The sequence below is a fragment of the Battus philenor genome, unplaced genomic scaffold, assembly GCF_028537555.1.
Source record: "Battus philenor isolate CCGP_79_NKW_IND1 unplaced genomic scaffold, ilBatPhil1.0.hap1 SCAF_1, whole genome shotgun sequence".
NCBI lineage: Eukaryota > Metazoa > Arthropoda > Insecta > Lepidoptera > Papilionidae > Battus > Battus philenor.
The window spans coordinates 11,062,036-11,085,414 of NW_027181661.1; the positions used below are offsets into that span (position 1 = coordinate 11,062,036).

The following is a 23,379-nucleotide window of genomic DNA, read 5'->3' on the forward strand; positions in this document are numbered from 1 at the left end:
GGAGACAACAGAGAGAGAGAGAGAGAGATTAAAAACCGTAACGCACACGGTGAAAATCATTATCACAATATCACAAAGGAATTTTATTTCGAATATATTTAAGAAAAAATAAGTAAAGTTTTAAGGTACAGTCGACCTAATGTACAGCGACATTTATAGCTTTTGCAAATCTGCTGAGATACTCAACAAGAATATTTGAAGTGTATGTTATATTCGTTAATTATAGTTTCGGATGGCATGGATAGTATAGATATTATTATGACACAAACCAAAAACCTTTTTAATGCACCATACTTTTTGACGTAAATTTTAATTAATATTTACTAACAAATCGGGCCACGGTATCGCTGCAACAGTGGAATATTCACCTTGCGCGAATGTTACAGTAATCGTAATGTCACAAATACAATAGAATTTACTCTATTTTTGAGATTACCAAACGTTTGAAATTACCAAACGTTGCCATGTGGACAATGATCGGTATGTGTCGTGGCAAACGTGCCTCTGTGCATATAAATCAGGCAAGGTATGCCGGGTGGCGGGCGGACCAGTGCAGCGGCACCGAAACTTGGAGTGTACCCGAGGTGTTCGTGTTGGAACGGCAGATCAAGCGTGGCCTCCGTACACACTAGACCTGCACATAGACGCTCCGCGGAGAAAGGACTAACAGCAGTGATTCTTGCGACATTCGCGGGCCCGATATAAACATGAAGATTCTTCCATTGTGAGTAACTGCACATCACTTATCTTACGTAGCTCCTCGCTTTCTATATTCTGTAGTTAAACTTGTAGTACGAGTGCTGAGCGACTGCGATAGCGATGTCATTGTAACTGATCATTCACAACACGTATTGGTGTTTGCAAATTGTAAAATTAGGTAAATAAATGGTAGTATTCGGTTAATTTTAATTATAAGCTTCGCGATATAATGTTAGCAGTGAGACGCATAGACAGCAATAAATATTAGTATTTAAAATTGCATATTTTTAAAAAAGATCCCAGAACAATAACTTGTACAAAGTGATTTTCTTTAAGTGTTTTGCCTTTCTAATATGAACACGATTGTTGTTGGCGTCACAAGGGTGTTGTGACTGTAAACAATGTATGGCATACGGATCTCGTGTAACAAATATAACCTTTGGTAAATACCACTCTCTGACAATTTATTTTTAAGATTACCATCTCATATATATAAAGTAATGGATCCAAAAGTTTATTTTAATAATTAAAGGTCAATAATTATTTCTGAAAATGTTCTAGGTACAATAGGCTAGACAATTTAGTAACAAAACTTAAATTAACTGGCAGTTTAAACAAAAACAAATTAGACTGTAATAATGTGTTAAAACCATGTTTAGAGAATGAACAAAATATTTTATATTTTAAACGATAGATGATAGAAAAATATCGGTGTAAAATAACAACTTCAGTAACTTTGTTTAATTTCTTAATTAACGTTGCTTACCGAAGTTATAATAGCGACTTGAAGTAGAATGAAACCACCGAACCAAATAATGTTCAAATTAATTGAGTGAAACCACGAACCGGTCATTTGACTTATTTGGTCCCGTGTTGAAAGTCAGATGCGCAACTTTTGGTTAAGCAATTCGCTGTTGTGCGGGATGAACAGTCATAGTTACCAGCAAAGTCAACTGTTCTATCGCTTGTATTGTAAGTTACCTGGCCTAACAGAGCTTTGAATACGACTTATTTGCATAGTTAAAATACTAGAACCAACATATCAAAATTCATCTCAGTCACAAAATTGCACTTTGCTTATTAAGTGTATAGGATTGCTAAGGTTCAACAACATGCGCTTAGTTAACTCGTAAAAAGTCCTTAAGGCTACCATCCCTTAATGATTGAGTGAATAAAAATGTTCCTCTGTTTCCATCTTTATTAAAAAATACCATCTTAATCTTAAATCGATTCGTCTTAAAATAATGAAAACAGTTTTTCTGAATATATTATAATAATAATTTTTTGTGTTTTATATAATGTGACCTTTGCAAAGGAAAATGATACATTTAATGTCCTTGCGAATCAATTAATGTTATTTAAACTTGTTTCTTGTGGTATATACCAGTAACGTTGCTACCTCTCCACTATTGAAAGGATTTTTGAGATATAGACTTTTATGACAGTTACAATTGTAGACGATTTTTAAAAGTTTCATTCAACTTGCCTTTGAAACTATTATTTCTTTTTGTTATGGCATTTGCTAATCTCGTCGTTGTTTACTATCATTTAATAATAAACTAAGCAAATCAAAGCACCCCCATATAATAGAGACCATCTATTTATAATCTATAAAATATTTTTGAAAATAAAATTTAAATAACGCAACAATCAACATCATGCTCATAGCCAGAATAAATATGCTTAATAATACCTCCAAACTTTTACTTTACGCACATAGAGATTTAGCAATAAAATATTGTTGCGCAACTAAACTATTGACATTTACCTATAATACGCAGGGAGTTGCATGCATTCTATATTTCATAGTTTGTTTCGCACTTAACACATATTTTATATAACGTCAAAAACAACTCGGCTCTTACAGATTAGAGGATTTCTTTTGGCATGGCTTAGACCAATGCATTGTTTATGCAACTCTTGTCGTTTGCCTAACTTTAATTGTCCGTGCGCTGAATTGTGAGAAGACGCCTCGGGTATGCTTCTCATGCCATCGTCCGATCAATTAGATAAACTCAAGATTCGCAAGAAAGTCAGTTATAGCGTACAGATGCAATTATATGTTTAGTTTTATAACGTAACTAGCGTTGAAAAGTATGAAGATTTTCAGGAATTTATTGATTACTTTACCTTGTCTGCTCGTCACAGTCCAAGGGCTGTACAATCACTATGACAGGACAGGCAGTTGTATTTTATTACAAGGTCAGTTTTACTTCTTGCTCCTTTTGGTAATCATTTATATAAATTGAAAGGCGGTCCCTTTAATATTCAGATCATCAATGCACACCTCATAATAAATACTTCGACCATAGAAAGCTACACTTCTTTTCCGACGTGTCCTGGAACATAAATGTTTCGAGTTTCTCGCCTGGGATGAATACTAAACTATGTATTTAGTATAGCAACAAATACTATCGCTTCAGAAATTGTAATTCAAGGAGTGTAACGTAATTGTTATTAAATTACTTCAATTCCCACTGTATTGGTTTGGAAGTAATACAGTTCAGACGAGTTTACATTGTTGTCGTGACTAGTTATCTAAAGCATCTCACGGTTGCCGATGAAACGCGGACTATAACAAATTTTACATTTGGAGGTTCTATCACTTATAGGCAAAGCTGGATGAAATGCATACATTGTTATATAAGAAGGAAGAGAAGAAAAATAATAAATATTTTTTGTAAAGTGGTTGTTGATCGCCGCGGAACCTCTCACCAAGAAACACCCATCTGGTCGGAAGCGGATGCGGAATCGGTCGCCATTTGAATTGACCCTGGGAGTAACCTGTTACTCAACTATCTGAGTAAAGTAAAGCGCTGACCTTTATCATCGTAGAACTCTTCGCATTCGTATTTCTGAATAGCGAAAGCTGAACCGAGAGTTAAAGCGGCCCACGTCCGTACGCGGCAGTCATCTAGCCTCGGCGTGCCGCTCTCAAGTGACATTAAACGCCATTGAACTATTTGGCCTACATTTCAATGGTACTCGGATTTAAAAAATACAGACAGGAAGTAATATTTTTAAACGGTACTAGTTTGTTGAATTATTTTGGGCATGCTTTTAATTGTTTTTGAACATTTGCTTATAACTTGTTCCTTTATTTATCACGATTTCGTGCATTCCTGCGACCAGTAGGTAAATGACTGCGTCAACTTATAAAGGTTGGACGGACAAGGACAAAACTTGCAAAAACTTTATACGAGTATTAAATCCACTAGACGATTCAAACAAATTTGCACGTGTGTTGAGGTTTAATAGATTTGACGCTGCACTTTATACAGACATCCCTGACATTTTATTGAAGCTCAAAGAAATCTTTTGCTACACAGTTTATAAGTTATTGCGTATCTGTATTGATTGATGATAAAAGTTATGAGCGTTACTTAACGGGTGGCGTTCATAATCATACATTACTTGTTTCTTTTTTCGGATTGCGAAACGTCGACGCAAAAGATTACGGGCAGATATCGTAGTCTTATGTAAAACTTATCATTCGTTCATTTGCATAGCAAATTTATTAGAGTAAATAGATAAGTGTTAATAAGTTGGCGAACCTCTTTTTTTTTCTAAAAAAAATAGCGTAACCCTTTTTTGCACACAATATTTTATCAATTTCAGGATCGTTTTCTTGACGTGTTTGGCGTGGCAAGCATCTGCACGGGCTCAGGACGAAGGCGAGGCCAGAGCGGCGTCCTCTCGTGGCTTGCTCAAACGTGGCTTGCTCACCAAGGGCAAGGCGACCACAACTACCACCACACCTGCGCCACAGGTAATGAGAATCGAGTTTCATTAAACAATTAAATATACTCAACTACTCTAGGTAAAAGTACCTATATTGTCTTTTATCTGATTGCCATTTCTTTCTGTGTAGCTTCATTATTTTATAAGTTAAATTTTGCGTTAGTTATAACAGAAAGAAATTATACAATTTAGTAGCTTATGAATAAAATTTAGTAAGTAATTTTATGAGAATCGATGAATTAAAAAATTAACTCCTTCTCGTGCGTTATTCTTACTTTCTAGAAAGAGCTGTGATTTATAGTTTTACTCTTTCTAGAAAGCGTACCTATAAATAATCACTTTTATCATACAGGGCAGTTAGATACAATCTTACGAGATTTTTGTTTTATTACATTTTACACATTACATTTTATTACATCTTAATTATTACAGTTATGTTGTGTTGTGTTGTATGTAAAAGATAAGTAATTCTGAAAGTGTAGAGTTCGTGCGGACTTATTTAAGACAATTATTTTATGTATATTCTACTTCTCTACCTTCGAAAGATCGCAGCCTTAATGTTTCTCGATTACTTTCTGGTTTCGAATTCTAACGAGATTTGGTTCAAGAGTAGGACACTGATACTATTGCGATTGAAGTGCCGGCGATTAAACTGGTTTCAAGAGCAGGCCTTCGACCATACCATATAGGACTATTACGTCCGCCTATGTTACATACATATATGTACAACGCAATTATGTTTATCAAATTATACTACATTCTTTGTTGATAATAAGCATGATATGTAAACTTTATTTATGTACTCTAAATATTATCACTGAACAATGTGAAATTACTTAATCATATATATACAAAGCAGACATTTGTTTTTATGTTTTGTTTAGTTATATTTATTCACCGGCCTTCCTATTTGTCATTACGGCCACGTTGATCAGGAGTAAAATTCTTGATGAAACGGTGCATAAAGTTACTGTATATAATATATAACATATAAATATAACATATATATATATATAAATATAATAATATAATATATAACATTTTAAAAACAGTTGAACTATCAAGGCAAATAAAATTTCCGCATTCTTTATGGCTACTGTCGATGCTTTTCATGCAGCCTACTAAAGAAATACTTCTTAAAAAAATAAAAGTTGCATAAGGTAAAGAAATAAATAGTAACGCATAGATATATAAGGCGTACAAGCTAAATGCTGAATAATTATTTTGTATCAATCTAAGACCGGATAAACCTTCCTTAAGCATAAGTGAGCATTCTAATTGTGAATGGTAATTATAGTTTTACGTAATAAGACAGTATACATTTGTTTTTTTTTTTACCAAAATATATGAATGTTAAAACCGCTCTCCAGTAATGACTTTTGATTGACTTGGAAGATATCATTTTATTATTTACTTATATTATATACGTGTTACATTTTTCTTTATTGATGAACAAGTTTCATACGCAGTCTGCTCCTTCTAGTACCAATACGAAGAATCTTAAATTCAGCTTAACATGAATATAAAACCTATATTTCATAATACGGAATATCGCCAAAAAGATTGTAACTTTTAATATCATTGTTTATTGTGAGTTCAGTACGTTTTTCAACCTTTTTTACGGTTTTTATAAAGGTACCCCTATTAAGAGATTAAATGTTAATTTTTTTCTATCGCAGGATTAATAAATTATAATTCCGATCAGTAATCAATGGGCTTTGTAGAACTTTTCCTTTGCCCAACTTTGTCCTTTCTAGTAAGTTTAATTAAGAATATTTTTGTGACGTTAAAATGAAATAAAAAGATATTTTATAATAAGGTTGAATATGTTAATAACTAATAGAGTTTTATAGATTTTGGTCAAAATACGTACACAATTTTAGAGCAGTTTATCAATCTTTTCGTGTTAATTGCTATCTATTTGAGTATTTATTAAAGTAAGGGAGTTTTTAGTTCTATTTCATGACTTATTCAAATTTATTACGTCGTAGCAGAAGAGCTCCAGTTCATTTTTTATATAAGTTATCCCATATTTACTTATTCTTTATTCTATTACACATATAATGGCACAACCACGCAAACTCTCAACGCGGAATAAGGCCTGTACTTCTCTTATTATCTCATTTTTATTGTTACGATTAAATGAAATAAAATAATTCTGCAAAAAATTAAATTAAAAAAATATGTAGCTATTTAATTTACAGTTAAATTTATTTTTGTAGTTCTTAAATGTTTTAATTGAGTTCTGCTGCGTTAATAATTTTTTGCAAAATATAACTAGGAATGTACTTTTTACTTTAGAGTACTTCATGTACGAAGCGTTTGTATTTGTACAATACTTTAATCGTTATAAATATTTTCGATTTTAATTTACTTTTAATTTTTTCGCTAATTCTATTACCATAAATACAAATTTAAGTAACGGGAGGGTAATATGACTTTAAATTTTATTTTATTTTAATTTAAAGAAAGTCAATTGTTCTAAAATGTTTCAATCTTAACTGATATCCGTATTCTAAACTCATTTAAAAGAAATTAAATGTAATCTGATTATGTGTCGCTAAAACAGTTAAACTGTTATAGGAAATCATTCATATGGGAACTGAATTGTGATATGTCTGCTGTCCGTTCCATGTGGTTCAAGGCAAGTGGGACTGGTAACCGATGAGCGTATTACCTTCGCAGGTGACCTCTACATGAGCTACCTTTCTTTAGTGGCATTTCTACTCGAACACGTAGGTGAATGACGTATAGTAATAATTGAACTGGTTTCGCGAAGTAAATATTGCATTCGTGTAACAGAACTTAAACCGGTATGAAGAATATATCGCAACAAAATAACGATTTAATTTATCGCCGGTACTGCAATGTGATACGTAGGATTTCTTAATAGTAAAGTCTGAAACTGCGCCCTGAAACTATATTCATAACTTTTCTTTAAACATTTTTTACTCATTTAAATGAGTAGATTATATAACATAGCTTAAGCGATGCTCTGTTTGTTTTATATATTTACAAAAATCATGTTACGAGAAAGGGTGACTAATGGACAAGCAAGTTACCTAATGGCAGGCTGTATTGGCCGCTTGTTCACATGCAAATGCATTGTAACACCAAAAGCGTCCAATCATTACAAATTGTAGAGACAAAATATAGGTAACGTGTTACTTGATCACGTAGTAAGTAATTTTATACTTTTTATTATTTAACTTTGGATATTTAAACTGTTTAAAAGTGGCCAATAGTTTACTGAATGTATTTCTCTATTAAGAAAAAATCAGGATAGGAGTCATGGACTTCTGTCATCTCGCGGTAATGCATTAATAGCATCGGGTTTCGCTTTTATGACGCCTTGATAAATATTTATATAGTAATATAGAATTTCACTCCTATATTATTTTTTTTAAAGATAATCATTGGACTCATTCATATTCAATAAGTTATTCATCTTGTCTGATTTTCATTAAAAGCAAATATAGATCGCTTTTTGTTCATTCCAAAATAAATTTTAAATACTAGGATTAAACTTGTTTTGTTGATTTCTTAGCTATTACATATAGTAATTATTATAGGATTTATAATTTCACAAGAATTAAAAAATGTACGCGTTTTCATGGCTTATCTTGAAAATGATTTAAGTAAAAGTAAAAAAATTATGTAACGTTTGACCCTCTGTCATTAAATAGTTATTTCCTTTCAGGACGATGCCGAATATGAGGATGATGCTGAATATTCGGACGGCGAGGCGCAGGAACCCTCCACAGAAGCGCCGCCTTCTTCTACGGAGGGCAAGAAATTAGTGTCGGGTGGAGTGCGACCTTTTCGCAGCAACACAGATCTTTTGGAAGCGCTAAAAAGACGACGTGCCCAAGTCGCTGAAGGTGGTTATTTATTTAATAAATAATACACAAAAATTTGTTGGACTAAACATACCATGTCAAATTACGGCTTTGAAACAATGTTAAAGTAATAAAGGAATCTGTAAGATATAATAAGCTGAATTAGGAGACTAAAAACAAAAATAACTACGTACACAGTTTGTACATCATTGTTTATATATGATACCTATGTCATAGTAAATTTTCAACTTTCGAATTAATGCATGGCTCTTAATAGGAAAATTTTATATTGCCCAGATGTTAATAAAAATTAATTCTAACCTCATGGGTTAATTTTATTTTCAGCGAAAAACAATGGACAATCTTCTTCAGCCGTATCGCAGTTCCAAGACGCTGAAGCCTACAAATCCAGTAATAGTAAGTTTTTTGCACTTAAATGAACTATCAACTCTACGGTATCGGATACTTAGTTCTAATACCTCGGCTTATTCTCATTTCATGACAAATCTTTATTAAAGTTATAACAGCCGTATGAAGTCCTCAGCTAAACATAGGCGCATTCTTTACGTTTCCGATAGGGCAAGTTAAAAGAGCCCTGCATCCAGTGTTTCGATTATAATTCTGAGGAAGTAATTTTAGGTAACATTGTTTTAGTAAATATGTACATTAATCTAGGACTATATCTACATTTAATGTTTCAAATGCACTTTGCATAGTTCCTAAATATTATAACTGACATAAATAAAATACTAAATAATATTTGATTGTTGTCACCGTAATTGAGGCTATATTGCACTTCAGCTTTGTATCTTGTCTGGTTAGCCTTGAGTTTTATGGCCCTGTGCATATAACCGCGACGATAATTGAGTAAATCTTACGACAGAACTCGACCGCATATCAATGCAAAGCGGTCGAAAAACTTCTGGCATTTCTCTGTCACTTAAACTATTCAATTTTATTTAAAGGACTTTAAGTATCGTCAAATTTATGAACTTTGTTTCCACTTTACTTACGACATTGAAACTTGATCTCACACTCTGACCTTCATTAGCAAGATCACAGTCAAACAGACATGGGGAGAGATTTATCAGTGAGATTGAATAAGGGATGAGGAAATTTTTCTTTTCCTTTCCATTCCTTCGTTGTCACATAAATGTTGATGAGGACTTCTGCTTTCTTATGACTGCTGATGTTTTATTTTATATTAGTATATGTTCGTGTTGATAATATTTGTCTGATTATAGGTAAAAAACGTTTCAACACCGCCACACGGGAGACAAACGTCGAAGACGCTCCTGCACCACCCAAACCTAGTAGAGGCCGTTTCGGTCGACGTAAGTAAAATAACAAGCCCTCTAGAATTCAAGATATATATATAAGATTTTTCCATGCTTTTACTTTTTTTTCGGTCCCCTTTAACGTACCTGTCTACTTGATATCTCTGCACCGCTTTAGGTTGACTGGTCGCAGTGTAAAAAGATAGTATTCATAGAATAGATTCAAAGAAAAAAAAATACATTTCTCTATGCGCATGTTTGAAAATATGTTTGATGAAAACAAAAGCGATAAATTTTACATATTCCTCCTTTTTGTTTGATAAAAATGTTTTAAAAATGTTATCGCTTTTGTGTGCAACCTGGGAGAATAATTAAAAGTTTAAATAAAATCACTTCCGTTGAATTAATAAATTCACCAACTGTTATAAACATGTATACAAACACATGATAAAATATCAATAGCTGTTACTAAATTAATTTAGATATTAACAATGTATTATTGGTCTACAGCGTCATCAAGATCGACTCAAGAAACTGAACCGGAAGAACAAAATGATGCCGCCCCTCCAGCGAGAACTGGCAGGACGTTCTCCAGGCGAGGAGGGAACTAAATCATACTCTAATTTTTTACATTAATTTCCAATACTATTAACACGAACCCTGTCCCCATCCGCATTCCTGTTCCACCCTGGTGGTATCCCTCGAAAATAAATTCTGGTCTAAACTCGCCAATACAGATCACACAAGAATTGATTTTAACATCTACTTTATTGTAAATTATATGACATAAGTAATTTTTAAATAAATAATGTTTAATACGTTGTTTATTATTTATTTATTCATATTACACAAAGTGTTCGCCTGTTAACTGTTAAAAGTTCGACATTGGTGACTGTGGCAAATAAATATTTTTGATGAACCATTTACATAATCTTCATAATAAAAAAATCCAGTAAAAATATGAATAGACGTTAGGCTGTCTAAAAATCAAAATGATGCGAATACCATTTTTCTTTAGTGGGAAATCTGCAGCGGTAAGTGAAGGAAGTCGGTAATTTCTTTGGTGAAATATATCTTTTATTTTACAGGAAATTAATGTATGGAACTCAATAAAAATTCTTGAACTTAATAATTTTATTGGTTTATTTGGAAAGAACCATTATGGGTAGAAAAATAAACTTTAATATTATGTTCACATTAATTATTAAAAACAATGAACAGAACTTAGAAACAAAAATATATATATGCTATAAGTAAAGGACTTTGCAAGTTGCTACTTCAGTATATGAGGCCGTTCACTTGGAGAGAACCTGGGTCACCTCGGCCAGGGGTGTGGCGTAGGATCCGGGCTTTACCAAGTTCACAAGTTGTTCAGCAATTTCTTGACCCACACGCACTTGGGCTTCCTTTGTAGAGGCACCTGCGAATTTTTATTAAAAAAGTTTAATTAAATTAATTAAATTATTTTTTTTTAAACAAATCACTTTTATTATTTTTGTAAATAACCTTTTAAAAAATTGGTATCAGTCGACAAGCGACCTTTGTCAATCTGATAAAACCAAATAAAAGAAATAAACTAGAGTTCTAATCATTAGGCGCCGCATTCCTGTTTTCAAAATTCATTAACATGATCAAGTTAGTTAACATTTAAAATATCTAAACTAACATGAATCTGATTTCGAGACCATTGTAAATGAAAGGCAGTTTTATATAAAAGCGTGTCAAGTGAGATTCAAGGTTCTTACCGGGCAATGACAAGAGCACGCAAACCTTACGATCTACCTGTTATTACACTAATTATGTTCGAGTTAGAATATTGAACCGGTGGAGCGGGTTTTACATTCCATACAGTTTTCAAAAACTACTCTTATCAAAAAAATCATACATTTCCATTAAAATTAGATTGATTAGAATTAAAATGTAATATCAAAGTATACCGTGTAATTATAACTAATAAAAAAGTAACTAAAAAATCTGTATGTTGGTACTGATATATATGGATATACATTATTTTGCTAAGAAGTATTACTCTAAGTCTTAATATTTAAATTTTCAATTGATATTAAAATAATTACAGTTATATAAATAAATTTATTAATGTGTTTAAATACAATTTAAAACTATCGTTAATAATATTTTAAATGCAAGGTCAATACAAGCTCAATGTAAATCCAAAATAATAAAAGAAAATATAATTAAAATGGATACTGCAAGTTCCTGCATTTGTAGTGAAAGTATGATGTTGATTATGTTTATTTTAAAATAAGGATGACGCTATTATTGGGTATAACGTAAAAGTCAAGGTTTTAAATGTTTACTAAATGTCGAGTCATTAAATATTATACATGAAAGTTTACCTCTTTAATACTTTCCAGGATATTGTTAGATTGCTTCAAACAACTACTTTCTTTGTAACGAGTCCTTAATAGGTCAATATAAAAGTTAAGTAGGTAGATGTACTTCAATCTTTTTTAGTTATGCAAGATCTTAGTTGACATGAAACCAAGTTGTAGCGCATTCTTCCGGGACGATTCTGAGAAACGTGCACTAGGTATTCAAATTACATAAAAGTGTCTATTATTTTTTAATACTTACCGAGATGTGGCGTTGCTATTACAGCCGGATGCTGAATAATCTCCAAGGTCAGTGGGTCTGTTGGAGGTTCTTGTTCAAACACATCGAGCGCTGTTCCACCGACCTGAACAGAATAAAAATACATTTTAAAAATAAATGTAAAAACAATAATACTTTTTTTAATAGGATCTATATTAAACGAACTTCAGCGTCCGTGTCATTTTGTTTACAATTACGTTCAACATTCTCGAAAATTATTTTGCTCACGTTTTTGCATGTAACAGTGTTTAAGTCTCTTAAACTATTTACTAACTTAAATCGTAAACTATTTAAATTAACTTACTAATTATATTATGATCATTATTTTTTTTTTAAATCATTGGTTTCTTGTTTGTTTTTAATGACGCCCTGACAATGTCCAGTTTTTAAAACCACTTCCTCAAATGACTGCACGAACCGTAATTTTAAAAGTAAGGATCTCTACTCCATATTGCCATCCTCAGGTTGTACGCCATGTATGCCATATATGCGTATGAATTTTGAGATCGCATCTTGGGTCTTGTCCATGTAATACACGCATTCGTGTTCGAATTCGTGTAACGTGATATTGCTACCACCGCATGATGTTATATAGCCCGAAGGTGACTATTGTTCTCCGAACAGGCCTTGAGTTTAGATATTCCCAGAATAAGGATGCCTACTCGAGATGGTGCACCATCTCCTTGGGCGAATATATGCTTTTGTACACCTCTTTTAGGGCATACGCCACATCCATCGAGTTTCTGTGGGTGCACAACATCTCCTCCTTCCGCTGAAAGAAATAATCTGGGTGGTTGTACCTAAGTGGGAACAAGTTGTTGCGTTCGATGAAGGGCAGTTGATTCACGTCGCCTGCTATGGTGATCTCTTTCGATCCGGATAGTTAGGCTGCCATCACTACAGCACCGAAGTGTTTTATCAACAAGGAGCTCGTCGCACTTATCTTTTAGCCCGTTCACCAGGAGTGATGCCAGAATTCTGATACTACCTCGGGCGTTTTCTCCCTAGCATTCCTACAGTTTGGAAGTGAGGGTTTTCGCAGCCTCTTTGGTGGTTGTCGCTACCACGTGCCTATCAGAGCCCAAGTTCTTGATAACCCATGAAATCTCTCCGCTGCCTGAGCCACCGTTTATCCAACTACCTGTCGCTATACCGAAGCCCACTGACGCGCCGCCTGACGAAAGATCACTTTCAATGGACCTCGCTATTGAAAATATGCATCGTGCATTACGTCCGTGCATCTCGCAACCACTACAAACTCCTAAGAAGCTGCGAAGCGCAATCTGCCTGTCTGTAGATGTCTCCCTTTATTAATGAGTACAAAACTTCCTGTCACTATAGCCCGCCCTATACCTGTTTGCAGCTTTACTCCTACTTCACCGATATTGTTGTAGATGGCCGCACTGTTTTCCTCCAGTTTATATCTATTATACCTTTGCAAATGTATTATATATATATTATATTAGCCTCCCTGGTAGCCCGAGTGACTGTAACAAACTTGCGAAAGGCATTCTGCATGTGATGTTCTACAGAGGACTCGTCCCAATACCTCAGAGGATCAACTATGCCCATCGCCGCTTATGTCGGTCGATGTCTCAAAGGTTTTTGAGGGACGTTAAGACATTTCTGCGGCGAGCTTTTCGTTATGTGATGTTTTATAAACGCTCGTATTATCATTTTGGGAATACGCGTTGCGCAGGCGCTAATCGCCGCCAGGAAGGCATTCAGGTTTCCCGCACACGGTTTTTGATGTTGGGAACGCATTTTGCCTCTTTGTTAAGGCATTCTTACAATCATCGCGCTGCTGCTTATAGACGAATACGCCTAACCTTCCTCTGCCTATATTCATGAGCACGGGACTCCCTTCGTTTTGACTGACATTCTGCTGAAGGCCGTGTTCTGCGAGTCCGATACACTCTTTGATGATAGTAGGCCTCCCTGATGTCTGTGCTGTATGAGACGAGGCATCGACTAGTCGAGTTCCCGATTTCTGTGTCGCTTGAACAGCCCTTCGAGCCAACATCGGAGGTACTTCGATCTGTTGCTCCGCCTAACTGCCACTATGAAGGCGGTCTCGGCGAACTCGACGAAGTCTTCTGCTCTCTGCATCCGCCATGATGTCCGGCGAGTTGTGTAAAGTAAGTAAAGCCCGAATTCGCAGTTCGATGTCCAGCTCTGTGACGGTGAAGCGAAGGCAGTCAAACAGTATGCCTCCATGTCCTGCCAAAATCTGAACCTGAATCAATATCGGTCTCTGAGCTTTGTATATATATATATATATATATATATACAAAAAATAAAAAGTTAATTCTAAAAATCATATCTCTTTGATCCCTTTTTCTTGTAAAAAGACAAATATCAATCGAACTATAATAAAATAATTAAAGCGACATGATGTTTTATGAAACTTTTACTTGCAATACTCTCTAAATTTTTTTTTGACTTTTTTGCCACTACTGCTCATTTACACGTAAATCGTTATGTTAATTAAAAACCAAAAGATACCTTTAAATATTATCTAATATGTTACGGAACAAAAAAGTGGGTTTCTCTTGAATCAGACCAGGTCATTATTAAAGACAACGGAAGAAGTTTGCGAGGAAACTTTTAATTGAAACAAACCCGTGGTCGGCGCTAGGTAGCACTGGGCAGGACACATAGCGCGCAGAAAAGGCCGCTGAGGCCTTAAGGTTTTGCGAGTAAAGACCAGAGCAAGGATGCAAGCGGCTTCAAACCGGTATAGCTGGACATCTACAGATGAGGTCTATGCCTAGCAGTAGATATACTACTGCTGAAATGATGATGATGAATGCGTTCCTTACCTGTCCCGAATTGAGTGCTTCTAGCAGATCTCTCTCATTGATCAGGCCACCGCGTCCTACGTTTATTATCTTCACGCCTTTCTTACATTTTTTGAGCACATTTGAATTGATGAAATCTGTGTAAAATAAGGACAAGGTATTCATGAAAAATATAAGTAAACATAAAAAGTTATTAACCTAAATATTTAATTATAAGTAATAATAATCACGTATTTAATTAAAAAAATATTAAACGCTTAGGAGGTTTAATATTTTTTTAATGTCCCCTTTTTGGCGGCCTCTTAACTATCTTAACTTTATGTCGGGAACTTAAGTGTCAGATAATTTTTTTATTCGCGTTTTCTTCTGTCATCCTTTACTATTTTTTTATTTACTATTTATTTTATATTTTCCGTCATCTTTTACTATTTATTCTTTCACATTTTACATTTTCTTGTATACTCTTTTCTTTCACAATCTTTACACACATCGCCTCTTTTCCTTTGCCGCATTCTTTTAGTATCACAATTTAGTTCACAATTTTTAATTTTTGTTCTTAAAAAAAATATATTTTAATTGTTTCTAATTTTATAATACTTTTGTTACTCATCCATATACTTATTTATTATTTTATAACCGCAATTTAAACATTTGTGGCGGCATTCTTCATATTCCAATACAGAGGCCATGGTGTCAATTTCTATCATTACATCCAACTCCACTTCGAACTCCCGTCTTTCCCTTGCGAACACGGGACAACTTGTAAATGCGGGCATCACGAGGGATTCTCTCTGAGCTTAAGCCTATATACTCAGCGAATTCCCCGTACCCCGTGTACGTATGGGCCAGATGCGTGTTCAGCTCCACTTTCCACAGCGTGCGGTAGGCCGTCTCGGCGTCTGTGAATAACTTTCATGTTCTCGAAGCCATCTCGCCTTCCACATACCTTCTATTCCTTTCGCCAAGCGAGTCCAGCCTTAGCTGTCGCTGGACGAACGAAACTGGGCAACCTTCCTTGGCCAGCTGATCCACTCCCTCATTTCCCTCTAACCCCGCGGGTTCTTTCACCTAGTACAACCTTATATCTTTCCCTTTCTCTCACGCTCTCACAATGTTCTCCTTTACTCTCAAAGCTAGGGGATGGAAGTAAGTTGTCAGGTATTGCAAAAGTTTTAAAGGGCGGATCGCAAGTTGCTCATCACTGCAATGGATAGCGCCAGCCCACAAGCCGCGTATCCCGTTCCTTCCGCTAATTCCAACAACTCTGCCTTGTATACAGTGCAGAGGTTGCCCTACGTGAGTTTTTTTTTACAGTGAAGCTGTGTGGCGCCGTGCATAATGCAGAATACCGCACCCACCTTATTATCCTATATGCGGCTGTCGTCTGTGTAAATCACAAAATCGGGCCGCTTCTTTCAGGTAGAAGAATTCCACACCAAGCTGTCCAGATGGTTGTGGAAACCTCAAGTAACTGACCGGTGCCGAGGTTTCATAATTAAATAATGCTTTGATTTAAAATTTCGCACACGATAGTCAAATTCCTATCCAATCCTAGAGAAATAAATAGAAAATCCTATCCATTGCAAGTGGATGACGTTAAGAAAATCCCATCATCAGTCCACTTTTTAAAATTAAATGAACTTGTTAGACGATTTTTAAATCTTTACTGTAAATAACAAAGAAATAAACGTAATATTTAAATTAATACTTTAGTTTTAAAACAATGTACAAATTATCAAGAAAATAAAACTACACCTGCACAATAGTTAAGAATGTAAACATTTAATCACATTGTATAAACTATGTGATTTTTCATCCACTAATAATTTCTGGCAAGTAATTTCAAGTATTTAAAGTTCCTAAGAATTAAATAAGAAGAGCACATATAACAAATATTCTTCTTTAAGCTTTTTATACTCACTGCGAGTAGATTCAATAAGGGGGGTGTGGAGAGTTATATAATCAGCGACTGGCCAAATTTCCTCAAGCTCCATTTTGGTTGCGTGAAATTCTGCACACTGTTTTGCCGTAACAAAAGGATCAAATCCAACAATCTGAGAAAAAATGAAATTATAAAAATTATATATATTGCTTTACATTATTTTTCACAATGGTGTTTATTTTTCATTAGAGTTTATTCATTTTAATTAGAAGACTGTAATGATTTAAATTGAAAATTATAATAGAATACAAAATTGCAGCATTTTCTTTGTACTGCGCTAGTTTACTGTGCTATTTAATGTTTCTTACATAAAGTATAATATATTTTTATTACACAGATGATACTAAAAGTTTTTAGATCTGGATAGATTAAAATAATTTTATTATAATTATTAACAAATTAACTAAACAATGTGTTCAGAAATAGAACTCTTTAATAATTTACTTTTAGCAATTAGTGGCAACTTTATAATGCATTTCAGCATCCTTCAAAAGGAATGCCTTCAAAAATTAAGAGAGGAACAAACGTAGGGATAAAAATCGCCTTACTCTTTGGTCGGACAAACAATATTGTACAATAATTGTTCTCTTTATCTGTTATTCAAGATAGCTTTTTCCGTTATCAATGTCCACACAGCAGAGTCCCCTTCATCAGGACTAAGCAATAGCGCACTCGGAGAAACTAATAATCAAAAATGATGAGTCATAACCATTGTAGGCCCGACCTTGCACAATGCGACCTTTGATTATTAACAAAATTGAAGAAAAAAATCGAACACGGTTTCACAATTCTAAAAGTAGGGCACTGCTTCTCACGACACTTGTAGGAGACAACTATGCATAGATTTTTTAAAAAAAAAGTTACAAAAATGAAAATAGTATCCTGTTATGTCAATTTTTTGTTATTCAAAAAATTTTGAGTGTCATTTCCCTTATAATTAATGCTCAGCATAAAATGTTTGCAAAATTCAAAAATGTGCAGTCGCAAATAGTGGCAAACATCCTCTGGTTACGCCGTTTAGCTTGACATGGGGGTCATTCATTGCAATCCTACAATTTATTATAGTGGTGATTAATTGTGTTATGTTATTATGACGAATTTAATTAATTAATGTTTATATGAAAAAAAATAATTTATCAACTTCGGTCGTATAATTTAAAAATAAGACAAATTTAAAATAATTTGAATCGACAAATTTACATCTTCGTTTCTAAACAGGCAAATAACGGCGAAAAGCATTTAATATTTTTTATTATCAATCGCTTAAGATAATTCAAGAATAGTAATATTGTCACTAAAATATTCTTTGATATTTATTTCTTTAAAAATAAGTTTTATAAGTTTTATTTAAAATTTAGTTAGGAATCGTATCCTAGAGCGATCTAAAAAATCTAGTGAATGCTAGGAGTAAATAAGATATAATTGTTTGCGTGGCATTCAAGTTTACAATATCTTACATGCTTTACCATTCTTGTAGATTTAATGTATCGCCAAGCAGACTAACATTCTTTTTTTATCCTTTACCAAGAAGAGAGCAACGCTTTACGCAGAGCAATCAAATTTATTTAGCGAGGCGCCGTGCATTATGTGCGAAATAATCATAACCGCCTTTATGAGCCCTTATTATTAAAAAAAAGTAAAACAGATTCATTCAGTCAGCTGTTAGACGCCCACTGCAAGGTATAGGCCTATCCCAAAGATCGCCACAACAGCCGGTCTACAAGTAAATAACTATAAATTTAAAGTTTCTACACATATAACCAATCACAATGTATAGTTTGTTCACTTTTTAAATAGCTACTTAAAACATGGAATTTGAAGAAAAAATATATTTAGCGTTATTAAAATTCTGTCAAAAGGCGTCCCTGCTTAACAGCATTGTGCAGTGCAGCATCCTGCCTGAAGTTCCTCCTGCACGTTTTGTGCAGAAACTTCATAAATTCGTTTTGATTTGACCTCTTCTCCGCAATAGAAATGTTTGTCAATTCTTATCGTGATGAGTCAGGTCATCATCACCATCATCATATCAACCGACCCAGCGCTCTCCGCATCCAGCAACTACCCGGGACCTTAACTATGCTGTCGGTCCATCTGGTGGCGGGCCCGCCTACGGCGCGGCTCCCGGCTCATGGTCCGTTCGAGAACTTTTCGGCCCCAAAGGCTATCGATTGCAGAACAATTACTCGATTCTACGTCGGTGACTTTGGGGGGCCCCAAGCCTTCTTATAAAACCCATCGTAAGAAACCACGTCTCGGACCCGTAGGTCACCCTGGTCAATTCGGCAACAAACTGGTCAAAAACCTGCGTCTTCAGGCATTGCAGTATTTTGGATAGGTAGATGTTATGACGCTTTTCGAATGCTGCCCATCCAAGTTAAATTTGCTGAGTGATCTCTGCATCGTTGGTGGACATACATATATATACCGAGCAGGTGAAGTAAAGTTTGAAATTCGCACCTTCATTCCAAAGGCATGCATACGGACAGCGACCTCTCTACCCACCCGGCCGAGGCCGAGGATAGCTAGAGTGCGCCCGTTAAGCTCGGTACCGGTATACAGAGCGCGGTCCCAACGGCCACCACGAAGTGCTGTTGCAGCTGGCACCACGTGGCGAGCTAAAGCCATTGTAAGCGCACAAGTCAATTCGCACGCGCTCAAAGCGTTAGCGCCTGGGGCACTGAAAAATATTTATATAACATACAATATTACTTGCCACAATTCGCCCGCAATAAAATAATTAAGTTTTGTATTGCAAAGAATCATCAGTGTAAAGAAAAAAAATTTTTTTTTGACAATTTCTTTCTAACTACTAAAATCTATGATGTCCGTTTAAAATAATTATTTTGAGTAAAATTGGTAGCTATAATCTTTTGACAATCTAATCACATTATTTTTTGTGAAACTATATATTACCGAACCTTGGCAATGACAGATAAGAATCAACTCAACGATAGCGAAATAATATCAAAAAATATATGTATGTAATAAATAATATATGAACATTAGCTGTATGTGTGTAGAGTCATAATGCGGGCTTTTCCTGTGAGAAAAGAATCAGGAATTGAGTAGATGCTTATAGGAACGATGGTAACCACCATAACCCGATGGATTAGCAAGTAATAGCGGGTAGGCCTCTTGCTCGAAGGACAGATGGCCGCTCTGACCTTAAGGTTCTGGAGCGGAGACCACTGACGGCCAAGTGTAACGTAGGACGTTAACCAAGATCACAAGGTGCGCAGACAACCTTGTCATGGGCATCGGGGGACAATCCAGACAAGATACGATTCTATTGGAAATCTATTAGGAAAAAACCCAGGTCCAAGAGACGACCTACGGCTGAAGAGATGAGACCTATCTGTATTTAAAATCATAGGACTTTTTTGTATCGTTGAAAATAAATTTTATGTCTGGTACTTTTCCGGTTTGCAAGGAATGTAAATCATTGATGATGTAATGAAATCCGAAAATATTTTGTATGTACTGTATGTAATGTAACGTTACGATAGTGCTTAGCACTATAGGCTGTGTGCAGCTTTAAAGAAATTGAGCTCAAACAAGAAAACAGAGATCCATAAGCTAAATACTTTACCTGCCAGATTGTATTCCAGTTACAACGATGCCGCTCGCACGAAGAGAGACTATACCCGTTTAGGTGTAGGGTTTTGACTGAAGTGTAGTGTAGGTAAACTAAGCGAGGATAACTCGGTGGTCGGGAGCGACACGTACCTCTCCTGACCACACTTGAAGAACGTGAGCAAGGCAGACGCGCCCGCTTATGTTTACGGTTACGAGTGTAAAGAATGTGTATGTTATTCTTTATCATAAAAATATCTACCTGGATAAACCCCGCGAGATATTAAATAAATATTCAATCACAATACATAAACATAAATTTCTAGTGCGGAGAACACGAATCGGCAAGCGCAGCATATGTCGACCATCCATAAGGTGTACAGAAGACATTGTTCATGTCATCGGAAGACGCTGAATTGAGGCTGCTTCCATCCGGTCCTACTGGAGTTCTAGGGGGAATTCCTTGGGAATTTTAGCTGTAGATGTTTTTCGCATAAAATAATGACCGTGATGACATAAACTTACTTTATCACGCCGATTCCATTGCTACCTGCAGCTCCGACATCAATGTTATCAACTCCTGCCCCAGCACGACCGACTACTTTTAATTTCTTCCCAGCTTCCAAAACTTCCTTAGTGACTTTCGAAGCCGATCGCACCACTAACGCATCGTATTCCTGGTAATTATTTACACTTTGTACTAAATATATATTCTACTATCTTATATCAAAAATTATCTTAAAATATTATTATTTTTTCACACCGTGCATAAGTGCAATATTGTGTAAGACAGACAAATATTAAAATAACTTTAATATCATTATTACTTACAGGTATTTCTTTTAAGAGTTCATCTCTTGTTATTTTTGCCTTGTTAGTGACACTAATGCCGTGTGCGTTAAGGATTTTTGTGCAATTCTCTCCCACACCATCCACGACGAGAACTGACTTTATATCTAGTCCCATTTTTATATTGAAGACGCTCTGATAAATATTAATAATTATTACATATTATATTATTAAGTATACTATATTGAGTACAGCACCAATTACATGCAATAAATGCACTATGTATGCATTTCTATTTAAAAGACAAGCAATAATTTGCAACTAATACAAGATAAAACTAGTCATACTTCTAACATGTCATATGTTTATTACACTTTGTGTAGTATGTATAGGCTGCAGAACAACCTAAGAAAACAAAAAAAACAGTTATATTGCACAAAATAAACAACTAACTAACGAATAATAGACAAACGTTTATTTAAAAGCGCATACCCGCGGTATAGTTTGTTCCAATTACTATAAACCTAGATACAAGAAAATTATCATGTTTGTGATTCAAGTTACAAAAGCTGCCAACATCTTCGTAGAAAGTAAATAAACCATGATGTTATAAAATTATATTACATTCAATCTCAATATCAAATACATGAAAATAAACTAATAAATTGTACTTCACACACTTACAAGTTAGTTTGCAACTGCGGATATGAGTGTTTCGATGCTTGATTCAATCAGTACTGGAGCTGGTTCGCGGTCGAACAATTTGTGTAAAGTCTTTTGATTGGTCAGTCAATGTGCCCTTATCTTTATTGTACACGTCTTCGTTTCTTAGAGTAACCAAATTGCATATTAATATTAAGGATACGTGTTTATATACGTGATCGATCTGAGACTTTATACTTTAAATAATTTCATTTTTTGTGTCTTTTTATATTTTTTTATTCTGTACAAAAATACAAATATACCCGCTTCACCCATTTATTATTATTTTCCCTATGGTGATCGTAACGAATCAGTTATGTTTTCTCAAGCTTTGCTGTGTTCGTTAACTAATTTAAAAATATTAATTACTGTTTTAAGCACAGCATGTATTAAACAGCCATTTTTACTTTCACTTAGTTTTTTACATTTGGTTGCATTAAAGATTTATCCCTGGAAATACACAAAGCTTGGCTATTTTACTTCATGGCAGAGCGTGTTTATTAGCAAATTGTGCTAAGTTTGTATTTCATTTATCGTAAATACACTTCGGCATGTAAGATTACTAAAGAGAATAAATGAAAAAAAAAACAGCATATTTAATATTTATTAGGGCAAAAACATTGCAAAAAACATTTCTAAAGTTGATAACAGCTGTGTAGTACAATAGATATTATCTATCTATAAAACACTTTTATTTAAATATATTGGATTGTTAGAAATTATTAAATATCATAATAACTCGGTATAATTCATTTATTTGCTTGATATTTTTAAGCTATATTCTTTTAGTTTAATATAGAATTGTTTTGAAGTTGACGATGAGATGTATAATAATTGATATGATTTCGATTGTTAATCGTTCTTGTTTCGTAGTAATTGTTCTTGTTTAATAAACATTTACGGTAACTAGCTAAACGATTTAACAAATTATTTAACAAATAAAAGTTATACGATAACGCACGTTCTAAACATAGTTTCGTTCATATAAACATTATTATTGAGTGTTAAAGATAAGATTGATATTCTGTCAATAATTATTTATAGTATATTCGTCGATAACACGATTAATATTATTTAACGCAATTTTTAAAAGAAAGAAAAATTGTAATATTTATAAATCTAGATTAAAGGACTGCATAAAAAATTAAAATATAATGCTGGAAATGTTATTGACACATTCTAGTCAAAGATCAAAACAAAAACAATAATTTTTGTGGAGCAAAAATAATTTCTTGTTTACGTTAACAATCTATACTAGTAAGACTTAAATAAAAGGTTATCTTGTTCGCTTGGTTATGATAATAATCTGTTGTAAACTTCTATTAATATGTTAAATACATATTATGTAAATGTTATTGAAAATTAATAAGCTTGATAAATTTTCAATAATATTTAACATCATC

At 34.2% G+C, this 23,379-nt stretch overlaps 2 protein-coding genes across 2 annotated transcripts; one reads left to right on the forward strand and one right to left on the reverse strand.

The window, feature by feature from the left end:
- Nucleotides 1-556: 556 nt before the first annotated feature.
- LOC137921844 (uncharacterized) lies at nucleotides 557-10,357 on the forward strand. The gene is made up of 6 exons (XM_068764662.1): nucleotides 557-724; nucleotides 4,318-4,468; nucleotides 8,141-8,321; nucleotides 8,625-8,696; nucleotides 9,524-9,613; nucleotides 10,067-10,357. Exons 1-6 carry the CDS (start codon nucleotides 708-710, stop codon nucleotides 10,165-10,167), a joined length of 612 nt encoding a protein of 203 aa, XP_068620763.1. The 5' UTR covers nucleotides 557-707; the 3' UTR covers nucleotides 10,168-10,357.
- A 324-nt stretch (nucleotides 10,358-10,681) lies between these two features.
- On the reverse strand, nucleotides 10,682-22,060 carry LOC137921828 (D-3-phosphoglycerate dehydrogenase). Its single transcript, XM_068764661.1, has 8 exons — nucleotides 21,959-22,060; nucleotides 21,317-21,469; nucleotides 21,011-21,162; nucleotides 19,370-19,589; nucleotides 16,892-17,024; nucleotides 14,992-15,107; nucleotides 12,152-12,254; nucleotides 10,682-10,976 (listed from the first exon to the last, which is right to left on the reverse strand). The coding sequence occupies exons 2-8, from the start codon at nucleotides 21,449-21,451 to the stop codon at nucleotides 10,852-10,854; spliced, it is 984 nt and encodes a 327-aa protein (XP_068620762.1). The 5' UTR covers nucleotides 21,452-21,469; nucleotides 21,959-22,060; the 3' UTR covers nucleotides 10,682-10,851.
- Nucleotides 22,061-23,379: the final 1,319 nt, after the last annotated feature.

Coding starts and splice junctions, on each gene's coding strand:
- LOC137921844 (XM_068764662.1), top strand. Junction 4,469..8,140: donor CCACCACACCTGCGCCACAG/GTAATGAGAATC, acceptor ATTTCCTTTCAG/GACGATGCCGAATATGAGGA. Junction 8,322..8,624: donor ACGTGCCCAAGTCGCTGAAG/GTGGTTATTTAT, acceptor TTTTATTTTCAG/CGAAAAACAATGGACAATCT.
- LOC137921828 (XM_068764661.1), bottom strand. CDS start 21,451: ATGGGACTAGATATAAAGTCAGTTCTCGTCGTGGATGGTGTGGGAGAG. Junction 17,025..19,369: donor TGCATGCCTTTGGAATGAAG/GTGCGAATTTCA, acceptor ATTTTTTCTCAG/ATTGTTGGATTTGATCCTTT. Junction 10,977..12,151: donor AATAGCAACGCCACATCTCG/GTAAGTATTAAA, acceptor AAAAATTCGCAG/GTGCCTCTACAAAGGAAGCC.